Source organism: Cupressus sempervirens, chromosome 10 (genome assembly GCF_028749045.1).
Source record: "Cupressus sempervirens isolate cs-2001-9-10 chromosome 10, ASM2874904v1, whole genome shotgun sequence".
Taxonomy (NCBI): Eukaryota; Viridiplantae; Streptophyta; class Pinopsida; order Cupressales; family Cupressaceae; genus Cupressus; species Cupressus sempervirens.
The window spans coordinates 782,769,435-782,783,346 of record NC_143127.1 but is presented as its reverse complement, the minus strand read 5'-3'; the positions used below and the strand labels follow the sequence as shown (position 1 = coordinate 782,783,346).

General features: G+C 33.6%; 1 protein-coding gene across 1 annotated transcript; it reads left to right on the top strand.

Annotated features, from left to right (window-relative positions):
• Nucleotides 1-9,065: 9,065 nt before the first annotated feature.
• On the top strand, nt 9,066-9,674 carry LOC149536220 (dehydration-responsive element-binding protein 1A-like). The gene has a single exon (XM_089806250.1). It carries the CDS (start codon nt 9,066-9,068, stop codon nt 9,672-9,674), a length of 609 nt encoding a protein of 202 aa, XP_089662376.1.
• The last annotated feature ends 4,238 nt before the right edge of the window (nt 9,675-13,912 follow it).

Here is a 13,912-nt window from a genome sequence, read left to right as displayed (position 1 = left end):
ATGCATTCCTCAGATCAGTTTTACTGCTGAAATTAGAACCATTCTGCTATTATTATTCCTGTAGTACCATCATTATTTTGCAGAGACATACATCTATGGTTTCAGATTATTTTTGGTTTGCGTCAGTGTGAATCCATTTACTATATCAGCATGACATCAAAAAGGTGCACAGGAAAAGTTCCACACGTTTTTTTGGGTAGGACGCTATCTACAGTAAAGAAAAATATTTTACCGGTGGAATTCATTCAACCCGTATCGTAAGTAACATTCTTGTTGCTGTAGTTTATTGACCTCGGGATGACTACAAACACCCTTCTTGGAAAATAGAATTTGTATGACTGCGGTAGATTAGAATTCTGTCCTGCAGTTTTCCCATGTTTGTCCGCAGGATATTGACAAATGTCAATGAAATAAACCACATAGATCTGGATGCTTACCACGCTCTAAAATGTTGGTGCAGAGAATATGGATTAATAATCAAAAATTCAAATTTATAGAAATCGACAAGATCGAAGTGAGAAATTTGATCAAAGCTGATATTATTTATATAATTTTGAAGATAAATTGGTTTTTTATAATTAAATGTGGTAAACTATTTGGTAAACTAATTGACAAGAAGCTAAAGAGGAATGGCAGCTAATTAAGAGATGGAGGACAGATCTACTTTACTCATTCTTTAGAATTCAAATTTATTGCCACATATTTGATGATTCAGACACCATTTGCATATGAAATGTCTCATAATCTTCCAAGCTTCCAGATTTTCAGATCTCCCTAACTATTAGACACCAATGAAAAGGTGTGACTCATAACCCCATTGGGGTATAGTTTCTCCAATCAGAAGCATTGGATTTTTCAAAAAAGACAAGTCTTTTGTGTTCAATTAAGTTATTGATTGACATCCTCTTAACTCTGATACCAAATTAGAAATTCAAATAAACAGAAATGAAGAAGATGGAAGAGAAAAATCACATATTCATTTTATTGATCAAATGGTACCACATTTATACAATTTTGAAGGCAAAATGCTTTCCTATAAATTTGGTAAACTAAAGGAATGACATCTACCTAAGAGATGGAGGACAGATCCTGTAATAAGAAATGGTATTTGACGGTGCCAGGTTTTTCATAATTTTTAATATTTGTTTACTTCAAATTAAGAGGAATTAAGAGTTTAATCTACTAATCTGGAGCTTAGTTTCTTATAGGACAATTAGTCAAATTTCTCACATGATCTGTAACATATTCTCATCAATATTGCAAGCCAATCAAAAGTTCAACTCATAATTTCCAATCAAGATGAAGCGTGTTAAACTTTGTAATCTTTATGATATCCGATTTAAAAGTTAAACTTACAGTTTGTGCCACTCAAAGAACAATCAAGATCGAATGAGTTAAACTTTGAGATTTCTATTATATAAAATGTTGTTTATATTATATAAGATTGTGTTAACTTTTTTTTGAGCATCTATATTTGAAATTACACTTTAAGATCAATCATTATTATAAAAAAGAAAATTAAAAAAAAAGTATTATCTAATACCTTGATAAGAAAAATTTAGCACCGTCTGATTACAAGATGATGTGAATCATGAATGATGACTTGTTAACACACTTTGATCCTTAACAATGAAGTCTCGTAGATCTCCTATATAGGACTGCAGAAAGTATACTCAAGGCTGACCAGATATACATAACTCTACTCTATTGTCACTGTACGGATGCATTCTTCTACTATTATTTTTCTTGTAGCTCGTTCTGAAAATTTTGCATTCTTCTATGTAAGTTTGTGAGATGTTCTTATCTATTGAATGCTTACAAGTGTTTTATTGTTTTCAAATAGCTTCAATATCATATATACGTAATCAAAATGGGATTCAAGTTTCAGTACAGGAGTGATGGTGGATCGAAAGTATTTTTCAATCTAAATACCGTATTGGCGGAGAATTATTCTGTCACTTGGAAAATGTTCTCCTCATTGTTGACTATTAAATGCAGATCATTGCTTATTAAAATATTACTCTTCTTCTTCTTTTTTGTGCCATCATTTAATATAAATATAAAATATTAATTTCCAACGTATTTTATCTGAATTACATAAGATAATGAAAGTCTTAAATGATCATTTTGTGAAGAGAATAGTTAAAAAGAAATTTAATAATGTACTTAGTTTTTATACCAATTTGAAAGGAGTGATGTATAAAAATTATTCAAAACTAATTTTATAGTTATAAAAAACTATACATAAAATATATGAAAACTGTTCATAAACAATAATAAATATTTAGAAATTGTTTGCGAACATTTATCAATTTATGAAAATTACAAATTTTTATATTAATATATTTTTAAATCTATTTTAATGCTCAAAACAAACATAATTTTTCACCAAATATAATTAGTTTGTTTTCAATACAAGCATGATTCTCAATCATTTTTATTTGAATATAACTAAAATACAAAATAATTTTTTAAAATTTTTTTATTAATGAAATCAAATATTTAATAAGAGCTTCTGTAAATTTTAGTCATTTAAAATTTCATAAATGAATTAATATTGCTATCTTGGAAAATAAGGAAATTTTGCTAACACAATCATTGTTTTTTAACTAACTATTAATAAATTATCAAGAATTCATATCTGTTTCAAGGTTGGCTTATAAGGCATTATCTAGTCTATATCACTATTTCTTACTTTTAATAATGAAAAAAAAAATGTAAGTAATATTAGTAAATGCCACGTATTTTAACCCCTTCATGTTACACCATCTTACTTAGAAGTGATGAACATTAAATTATTGCACTTATATTACTTTATTTACTACCCAAAATAACTTTTATCCTTGCACCTATAAGCTAACTAAAACTACAAGCCATATTTTCCATTTCCAATTCTAAATTTTCATACTTTTTTCATCAATATACTCTTACTATTAGTTTCAATTATTCACAATAAGATGACTAATAGTTATACATTATTTGTATTAAAAGTTCTTATATTCTTTGCATTTTTAAGAATTCAACGCGACTTCTAATAAACTTATTTTTTATGAAATTAATTAAAGCATATTCTCTCTATCCTAAAATATTTCTTATTATTCTTCAAAACTTATTTTTCGCAACAATGGGTTTAAAATACTTTACTTAAGTATTATTTAATTCCTCATGGTCTATATTAATTAAATATTACTTAATTAAAATAAACTGTATTTCATTTATTTATACTTTAAATAAAATTTATATATAGTATCTCCATATTTGTGACTTCTACAAAAACTATAGGGTTTGGTGAGGCTATGGGTTGATTATTTGAAGCTTAATCTATAAGCTCACTACTTGATTTGTTGAAACTTAACTCAAATTAGGTTATGGATAAATTTTGAAGCTAGAAAACTATGTGATTTTTTATTTACTGAATAAATAAAATATTATAATGCCATCCACATGTATCCTCATTAAGTTATAGTTCTATGATGAAATGTCATTCCATTTCTACAACTCCCTTGTAGAATATGCACACTATTTCTTCGCATTTTCCTTTTCCATCTTGTACCTAAAAGTATCATACCTATGATGATGTAATCTTGTCCTCATTTGTATTGCTAGCAATCTCAAATATTCTTCATCCATGTTTTCTATTTGGAGGACCCTCCTTAACCAGTATGAGAGGGTTTCAAGAGGATGCATAAAAAAAACAAAAAAAAAAACAAAGTATATTTCTTTAACATGGACAATGACTTGAGAAAGAAAGTTATCAAAATAGTGGAGTGCCATGATGCGTGCTTACTAGATACCTATATTGGCCTCCCTCTAACAATAAATGATGTTACAATATTGGAATGGGTTGGTGGAATGATGATAGAGGAAGCTTGCAGATTGGAAAGGAAAAATTTTGAGTAATGCAAGAAAACTTCAACTTCTCCTATGTACTTCCTTTTTCTCTTTAAAATCCTAGGAAGATATAAAGATATTATTGAAAAAATACAATGAATTTTCCTATGGTCTGGAATGAAGGACAAGAACAGAATAAGTTTAGTAAGTTGGGAGAAAGTTTTCCAACATAAGTCAATGGGGTGACTAAAGAATAGAAGAACAAGGCATTTGAATAAGGCAGTCTTGGGTAAGGTTTGTTGGAAATTTATGTGCTCTCAGAGCATTTGGTGTAGCATTATCAAGGTTAAGTATCTAAGGGGTGAAGTGTTATACTAACGTCTATGGACTGTGATACTCCCCTATGGCTCAAAAATTTGGAATAACATTGTGACAAAACACCAAATGTTGAAGAAGGGTGTTCATTAGGTGGTTGGGAAAGGGAAAAAAGTTGACTTCTTGGAAGATCACTAGCTACATGATGGAACCCTCACAATTACAAAGTGCCAACCTCTAAGGGATTCTTATGCCAGAATCCTATTTGTATGAGGGGAGACTTTTCTAGGGAGGACCTACACAAACCATGGGAGATTGTGTGCTATGCTATTATGCACTACATAACCCTCAAAGATCAACACCAAGTGTTGTATTATTACCATTTTCCTATTCTAAAGCATTTTAGGTACTAGGACCTGATATCTTTCCCACACCTTATTTTGTATTTGATGGAGGATAGTGTGTTTAAAGTTAGGAGAAAGAGGGAGGAAGGGAAATTATTTTGTATTCTTCCATAAGTATTCATGTTAAAACATTACAAATTCCAACTTTTCCTTAACCTGCCTCTTTTTGTAATCCTCTCACCACTATTACTCCCAAAGTCTCCATGAACCCTAGTCCTAGTTTGGCCTCGAAGAAGGTGAACAATAAGCCCCTGATTAATATAAAATAACATGATCATTATTGACAATGATACTGATACTAGGTGGAGTAATAAAACTACAAGGAGGTCTAGTAAAAGGCTTAAAATGGAAAAATTAAAGACACCCCCAAGTAGAAGGTGATTTCTGACTCCACAAAAAGTGAAAGGAGGTCCACCAAAAGGAAGAGGAAGGTCATGCATCGTAGTCTAGGGGGTAAGGAGGTTCCAAGCCTATCGCACATTTTGGATACCTTGGAAGCTAACCTATCCATGGATAAAAGTTTAGGGGAAGATATCACATCCCCAAGAAAGGATGCTACTAAGAGTGGAGGGAAGAAGGGATGAAATAGCCATGGGAAGGATTAGAGTAAAACCTAGTTTGTTAGATAGGAGAATTTGATGCCTGATCTATTTGATAATTAGGAAGCCTTTTGTTGAAAGGTTAACACCTTAGTGGAATTCTCTACTAAAGTCATCCACCCAGCGGCCATAAATCTTTATTTTCTATAGGTGCAAAAGGATGAGAAGGATGAGGCAAAAGATGGTGAGATCACTTGCTCCCTCTATAGCTTCCTAGAGGACGATTGGATGAAGACTCATCGAGAAAAAACCTGTTAAGGAGGAGGCTAAGAAACTAGCCATGGAGGATCCTAGTGAAAACAAGGAGGAGGACCTAGAGGACAAGGAGGGGAGCTAGCCCTAGTGCTTTTTATTACTTTAATTTTTTTAATGTTATGTTTAACTATGAACTTTGTGTCCTTGGTGGCAATTTTTATTACTATGGATATTAATTGTGTTATAAGTACCATTTATAATATCAGTTGTTGGTTCTTTTTTTGGCATAGTATTAATTTTAGGGGTAGTAAAGTGGATACTAGTGTTTTGAATTTTAATACTAGGGATTTAAACTTTAAGATGTTTTTGATGTTTTATTTGTCTAGAAAAGTGATTGGTTAGATAGAAGGGGTGTAACTTCCATTGGTCTCGAGCCCTCTATACCATGAGGTCAGCCCCCCTCTTTTAGGAACTTTATACATACATCAAAAATAATGCCTCAAATAAAAATGTTCTAGCTTTAGCTAAAATCAGTACATTTGAAATACTAATATTTATTTTACCATTTCTCGTGATTATATGAATTTAGATTTTATCTAGTTTTAGATTAGAAAATTTAGGTTTTGAAGGGACATGAAACCCTTTACAACATGATTACATTAGATATATAAATGAAACAACTTTCTAGAAAAATAACAAAATATAAAATGTTGACAATAGAACAAACAAAAGCATACAAAATGACAAACTCAAATTGAAAAGGAGAAAGCTAGGAAATTAAATAAAAAGAACACAGGCCCAAATAGACACTAATTTAAAATATTAAGAAATTCAACAACTTCTAGCTAGAATCACTCCATATTCTCAACAACCCTCTTGATGTCCATAATCTCTAGTATATCTACATAATTAGCCGATAGGATTTTACATTGGGGCAACATGCCTCCATAAAAGTCTCATGCAGATGAAGTGAAAATAATTTTTTGACTATTTTCTCCCAGTTTCAGCCACAAACACATTGCGTTATGTTTGTTATTTTCTTACCCTTGCCTCCTCCTTTTGGCTGCAAAAGTGATGCTATGTTTCATTTTGAATCATCAATTCCATATGGTAAGGATCATTTGTAAGCCATTGTGTCTCTTTAATCCAAACTTATCCATCCCGATATTGTGTGTATCATATGAGTTATCATTCCTAGCTCTATGCAATCTTTTGGAACAAAAAGCATGTTTAAAAAAAATAAAAAAGCAATTTAAGTTGGATAGGTACTTATTGTATTCAACACAAAAGAATAGTAGAACTATTATTCTTTTAAGGTATTTTAAAAAAATATATATGATTTAAAGTAAGAGCCAATTGAATTATCTTTGTGTATCTCTTTATATATTTTCACATCATGCATTTCCTTTATTTATCTCTTGAAATATTCTCAAATTATGTATTCCTTCTTTTCTTCTTTTAAATAATTTCAAATAATATGGGAAACTATTAAATATATTTTAATATTATAAAATATTTTAAAAATAAAAGTAATGGAATTATTTAGATATTAAATTAGCTTAGTCTACAACTACTATCTAAGATTTGAATCTTGGTAAATATCTTTTAATATTTCATGTTGTACCAATAGTAAGTAATTGATTGAGGTACAACCCTTTGATAATATAATTTTCTATTTATGTAATTATTAAAAAAACTAAATTATAAGTTAATTTTGACTCAAAGTTTCTAAATATGCAATTGAGTTTCTCAAAATCATAAAGATAATGTTGACCTAATTAAAATAAAAATAAATGATGCAAATACTATCATCCTCATGATTCAACTAAAATAACTAAATTACAACCATTCATTGTTGTTCATAAATAATCACATTTCGAAAAAATGCATCCAAGAGATGATTGACCTTCTCCTACCTACTAACTACTTTAGCAAGGACTTCATGTCCAATCAAGAGATAACCAATGAAAATTGTATTTGGAAGTTGCAGCTACAATCAAATATTTGTATGCTTAAAAATGTAGTTACATATTAACTAGTTGTTAAGTTCCTCCAAAATTGTATGTTAGGTTCTACTGGATAAATTCTACTTACTACCTACATAGTAGATTGTTAGCTTATATAGAGTACTCTTGAGGCATCTTTAAAGAAAGGGATCAACCAACGACATAAGGAAAAGTATTGATGACTAATGTCATTTGGGACAAAAGACTCTTTGAAGGAGCATTACACTAAAAAAATGGTCAAAATTGTATTAAATTGTACTTTATTTCAATAGAAATGTCTTATAATGCAAATGTAAAAGCTTAAAAAACATTTATTTTCTATGAGTAGGCACCCAAAAAATCTCTTACTAGAAGAACTTGTAGGTACTGTCTAAAATTTAATGTAAGGTGTTTTCAAACTATGAAATATGCACAATTTCAATATTTAAGAGAGACGTGTCATAAGAAAAGAAAATGCTTAGCCTTTCTAGTAAACATCTCAATAGGAATAGTACACGAAAAAAGTGAAAAAAATTGGTATAACACATTGAAATATTGTGAAAAGTCCGAAACTACAAGTGTTCCTAAATTTGATATTTTAATTTTAGTTTGGAATCATTTGCTCGGAAAATATTCTCTATAGTTCCACAGTGTCAAGCCTATATTTGAAAAGATATCTTCGAGCTCCAACTCAGAATTATAGTTGATATGCTTTGACGAGCTCTCCAAAAATACAATACAATGGGCTATACCATTGCACCTTATCCAGTGCAAGCGCTAGTATGGAAAGTGGACGAAGAGAATTTATATGTAGAAAGTAGACAAAGCAAATATCTATCGACATAGAGAAATAAAAAATTTAAAAATACATGGCTCACCAAATAATGGTTTGATTCGGAGAAAAGCAGGGTATGTATAGACTCGATTGTAGATACATGAAGTCTTTGTAAACCTTACAGATGAAACATTTCCCAAAATATGTAGACAAAACCTACAAAGCAAGCGAACAAATAAAACAATAGGAAAACGAAAAGTTATTGTCTACGTGGTGGTTGGACTTCACAAACTTGGCCGGCAGTCTTCAACCTTGGTCTGATTTAATATAGCCTGAGTTCGATTTTAGCTGTCAGTACTATGATGCAATAGTTTCTCTCAATTATTTCACCGCTGTACTATGATAGTACGGATTTGAGTGCTAATCACATTGTCCACCCAAGAACAGTGGTGGTGATCACCATTTCCCCATTCCCAAGTTTCATGAACGAAATAATATGCTTGTGAAATTGTTCTTGTATAAATCTTTACATCATATAGAATCACCTTTATCAACATTTAATATTGGTTTGAGTTGTACTTTTTTAGTTACATGTTTGAGAAATTCCCTCACGGTGGGGATATGTTTTTTAATTATTGTTCTTTGAAAGCTCATTTCTAGATATCAATATATTTTCACACTCTTTAGTAGGAATTTTTTTAGCACAATATTAACGAGCTTTGTGTTTGAGATATTCATTGGTAAGCCGCATCTGTTTAGATCAGTGGTTTGAGATTATTGCAAAATAGCCCATAAAATTATATCATATATAGAAAAAATGTTTGCCCTATTCAATTGTGTGCATTCATAAAACTTAGCTTAACAAGGAAGCTGGGTCAAAGTTACTGCAAATTATTTATTGGGAAACTCAGCTCTGGTTTAGTAAGAACTTGTGCTAGCTGATTCGTTCCCCTTATTAGTGATGGGAAATGAAGGTATAACTTCAGATAGGAGGGGAACAAAACATCCAATCTATATAGGTGTTAGAAAGAGGAAGGGGGCACAGTGGGTGTCTGAAATAAGAGAGCCAATGAAGAAGACGAGGATATGGTTGGGCTCATTTCCCGCACTAGAGATGGCTGCCATTGCACGTGATGTAGCTGCATTTGCCTTAAGAGGAGAGTCTGCCACTTTCAATTTTCCTGAATCGGTTCAATCTCTTCCTCACCCCGCAACTTCCTCAGCGAAAGACATTCAGGTTGCCGCCTTCCAATCTGCATATTCCTGTTCTCAACAACCACAAGAAGAACAACTGCCTCATCTATTCTCCACGAACAACATTGATGATGACAACAATGATTTCCTAGACTCAGATCTTCCACTACAAAACTCCTCTAATGAAGCTGAATCCAGTGATTTTGTAAGGATTGATGATAAAAAGGAGGCGGTGTATTCACGGCTGGACTGGCCAACCTTGCTAATGAACATGGCAGATGGAGTGCCAACTGGATCTTCTCTTCTCTTTCACAACCACATCTCTGGAGAAGAGGAGCAAGATGATCAGTTTACATCTCTTTGGGATTTCACATAAAAGACTTGTTGGGAATTTGTGTCAGGCATTGATGAATCGGTCTTTTGGTGCAATGACAATCTCATTCTAAAATGTGGTATCAGTGCGTGCTCATAGTTTTGAATCATCAGACCCACTGGTAACACTAAGGGAGAGATTGTTAGAAATAAGTTAAATGATTGTATCTTGCACATTGATAGGTTGATCTTTTGATATAACTGCAACCCCACTCTAACGAGACTATTACTAATTATGCATCATTTTATAAAGTTGGTATATATGTAGACTCTGTCTAATAGACTATTGAAGAAAATAACCTAGGTTTTATCTTGGATAGTCAATGCTACAAATGCATTCGTAAGATCTGGTTTACTGCTGAAATTAGAGCCATTCTACTATTATTATTCTTGTAGTACCATCATGATTTAGCCAAGTCATGCATGTGAGAAATATAAATACAACTTCAAAACTCACAACCCTAAACCTAAAAAATCTGCTCAGCAACAACTATTATCGAGTGACAGTATTAACTCGGTAGCCAAAGAAACCAAGTGGCAAGAGAGTTTACCGAGTGATCTCGGTAAATGAAAGAGCAAGCAACTCGGTAAAAGAAGAACTCGATATACACTGAATACTGAGTGAGCTCAGTAGTGTGGATGCCGAGTAAACTTGGTAGCCACAGGAGGGTGAAGCTCGGTAGAAGAAGGCACCGAGTGAACTCGGTAGCCACTGCAGAGAATGACTTCTACCAAAGACAATACCGAGTGCAGACTTATGATATGAATAATTTCACCATTAAAACCAGAGACCCAAAGCTTGAAATACTCAACAATAAACTTATCAAATGAAATGAATAGAATGAGGCAAATGGATTCAAGTATGTCTGCTTGCTTTCTATTCAACTTGGTTAAACCATTACAAAATTTGGGAGCATTCGACTTCAACCAGAAAACCCTAAAATAACCCTAAACTTTAAACTGATAAAACTTCAAACTTTAAGCTTCAAACTTACAACTCTAATGGCTGCATACTACAATGTCTAGAGAATTCATTGGTTCAACAGGTCGAATCAAACAAATAATAAACTTACAGAATAACCAGAGAAGAAACACGTGCAACTGTAGGCACGAAATGAACTTCCTTTTCTCTGCACTTTGATGATTGGATCTAATGATCACTTCTCTTCTCTCTACAACTCTCTGATCTGCTCTTCTTCACCTTCACTCTAATGTCTCTTTGTCTACTAGTCGAATGAATCAGATCATTACTTTTGTTATACTTGCAAAATGTTTTCCCCCCATTTCTGAATTTGAAAACTCACCCACCACATTTATATTTCTATCTGTTCTGTTGGTCATCAGGTGGTAGGCGAGAATTTGGGTCTAGGGAGAAATGACCATCTGCAATAAATATTCCAACACTCGCCCTTTGTCCCGAGCCAAACAAACAAAGATCACTACTGATCCACATCAGCTACACCAAGACACTCTCTTAGGTGTACAAAACTTCCAATGCCTAATGGCTTAGTAAAAATGTCTGCTAGTTGCTGCTCAAACTTACAATATTCAATTTTGATATCCCCATTCTCCACCAACTCTCTGATGAAGTGATATCTGATCTCTATGTGTTTGCTTCTCCCATGGAAGATTGGATTCTTGGACAATGCAATTGATGAGATGTTGTCACAATAAATTGTGGTTCCATCCTCTTGCCTTTCATTCAAATCTGTCAAGATCCTCCTTAACCAAATAGCTTGACATGCTGCTACATTTGCTGCTATGTATTTAGCCTTTGCTGTAGATTGAGCAACAATAGGTTGCTTCTTGGATGCCCATGAAATTGCACCCAATCCCATATGAAACATGTATCCGAAAGTGCTCTTCCTATCATCTATACTTCCAGCCCAATCACTATTAGTATAACCCACCAACTTGAAATCATTATTTGTAGTATACAAAATTCCAAATCCCTTGGTACCTGTCACATATCTTAAGATCCTCTTTCCCGCTTGCCAATGGGAATCCTTTGGTGTTTCCATAAATCTAGAAATCAAACTTATTGCATGCATTAGGTCTGGCCGAGTTGCAGTCAAATACATTAAACTTCCAACCATACTCTTGTATAGTGTTGGATCCACTGTCTTGCTAGAGTCTTCTTTGATCAACTTCAGACCTACTACTGTTGGTGTGGGGGCTGCCTTGCTGTTCTGCATTTTAAATCTCTCCAAGATCTACCCTGCATACTTTTCTTGAGAGATAAAGATGCCATCGTGCATTTGTTTTATTTCTATGCCTAGAAAATATTTTAAGAGACTTAGGTTTGTCATCTCAAATTCATTTTTCATGGTCTCTTTGAATTCACCAACTAGAGCCTTGTCATTACTAGAAAAAATCAAATCATCTACATACAAGACAACAATCAACACATTACCATTTGTTTCCTTGATGTAGAGAGTGGGCTCACCATTGCTTTTGCTAAAGCCATTTCTCATCAAATATGAGTCAATCCTACTGTACCATGCCCTTGGAGCTTGCTTGAGCCCATAAAGAGCTCTCTTCAATCTATATACTTTGTGTTCTTCACTTGTAACTTCATAACTAGGTGGCTGCTCCACATATACTTCTTCCTTCAATACACCATTAAGGAAGGCGGACTTCACATCCATTTGAAATACCTTCTATTTGTGCTGAGCTGCAATTGCTATGACAACATGCATGGTTTCCATTCTTGCAACCGGGGCATATGTCTCATCATAATCTTTGCCATATTGCTGTTTGTAGCCCTTGACTACCAGCCTTGCTTTATGCCTATTAATTTTGCCTTTAGCATTGCATTTGGTCTTGTACACCTATTTCACTCCAATCACTTGCTTCTTGGGAGGCAATTTAGTTAGCTGCCATGTCTCATTCCTTTCTATAGCATCTATCTCCTCATCCATGGCCTTACACCATTTCTTCTCCTTAATAGCTTCTTCAAAATAAATTGGATTACTATGAGAAAATAATGAAAAATTAACACTCTCATCTTAATCTTCATACCTTTCATCTTGGTATATCTCCCTAAGACTCTTGGTCTTTCTTGGTAATAGGGAGGAGAGTGTGGGATCAGAATCTTCGCTGCTACTACTTGGCACTGACACTCGGTCATGCTTAGAGGAGCTCGGTAATGACTGATGTTGCTTGCCTCTTCTTCTATCTGCTCCTTCTTCTTGATGTTCATCATCATCCTCTTCACTTATAATTGGAACTTTACTTGATGTGCTCGGTGACTCATCAATTGAACCATACCAAGACTGATTTTCAATAAATTCCACATCTCTTGAAAGCATCATCTTGTTGTTCAATGGGTCATACAATTTGTATGCCTTTGATTCTGGGCTATACCCTGTGAAAATGCATTTCACACCTATGTCATCAAATTTCTGCCTTTTCTCTTTAGGCACATGTGCATATGCAACACATCCAAATACCCTTAGGTGTTCAACTGTCCATCTTCCTTGTGACCATGCTTCCATTGGAATTCTATCACGAACTACCTTTGTAGGACACCTATTAATTAGGTAAACTACTGTTGCCATAGCCTCTCTCCAAAATTTAGTGGGGAGACCTTTCTCTTTCATCATGCTCCTTGCCATTTCAACAATTGTTTTGTTCTTTCTTTCAGCCACTCCATTCTGCTGTGGTGTATAGCTGGCTATGAGCTCTTTTTTTATACCATGTTTCCTACAAAAATTTACAAAAGAATTGGAGGTATACTCCCCTCCTCTATCTGATCTTAGGACCTTGGTACAGTGTCCACATTCTCTTTCAGCCTGGGCTTTAAATTCTACAAATTTATCAAATGCTTCAGATTTGTTCTTTAAGAAATACACCCATGTCCTACGACTGAAATCATCAATAAATGTCATGAAGTAAGTACTCCCCCCAATGGAAGTAACTTGCATAGGACCAACTAGGTCAGTATGCACTAACTCTAATGGATATCTAGCCCTCCTAGAATTTCCAGAATTAAAGGGAAGCCTATGTTGCTTACCCAAAATACAAGCCTCACACTTGTCACATGAATTTCCTATGCGTGGCAAACTTTCTACCATTCTTTTATTTGACAATAAATTTAAACCAGCATAGCCAAGGTGACCATACCTAAGGTGCCATAGCCGTGATGGGTCTTCAATCACACTCCTTAGAGCTGATTGTGTGGGAGGTGCAACACCAACTTGAGATGAGAAACATGTCTCTATCCTTAAGGGAAATATTCTA

Coding starts and splice junctions, on each gene's coding strand:
- LOC149536220 (XM_089806250.1), top strand. CDS start 9,066: ATGGGAAATGAAGGTATAACTTCAGATAGGAGGGGAACAAAACATCCA.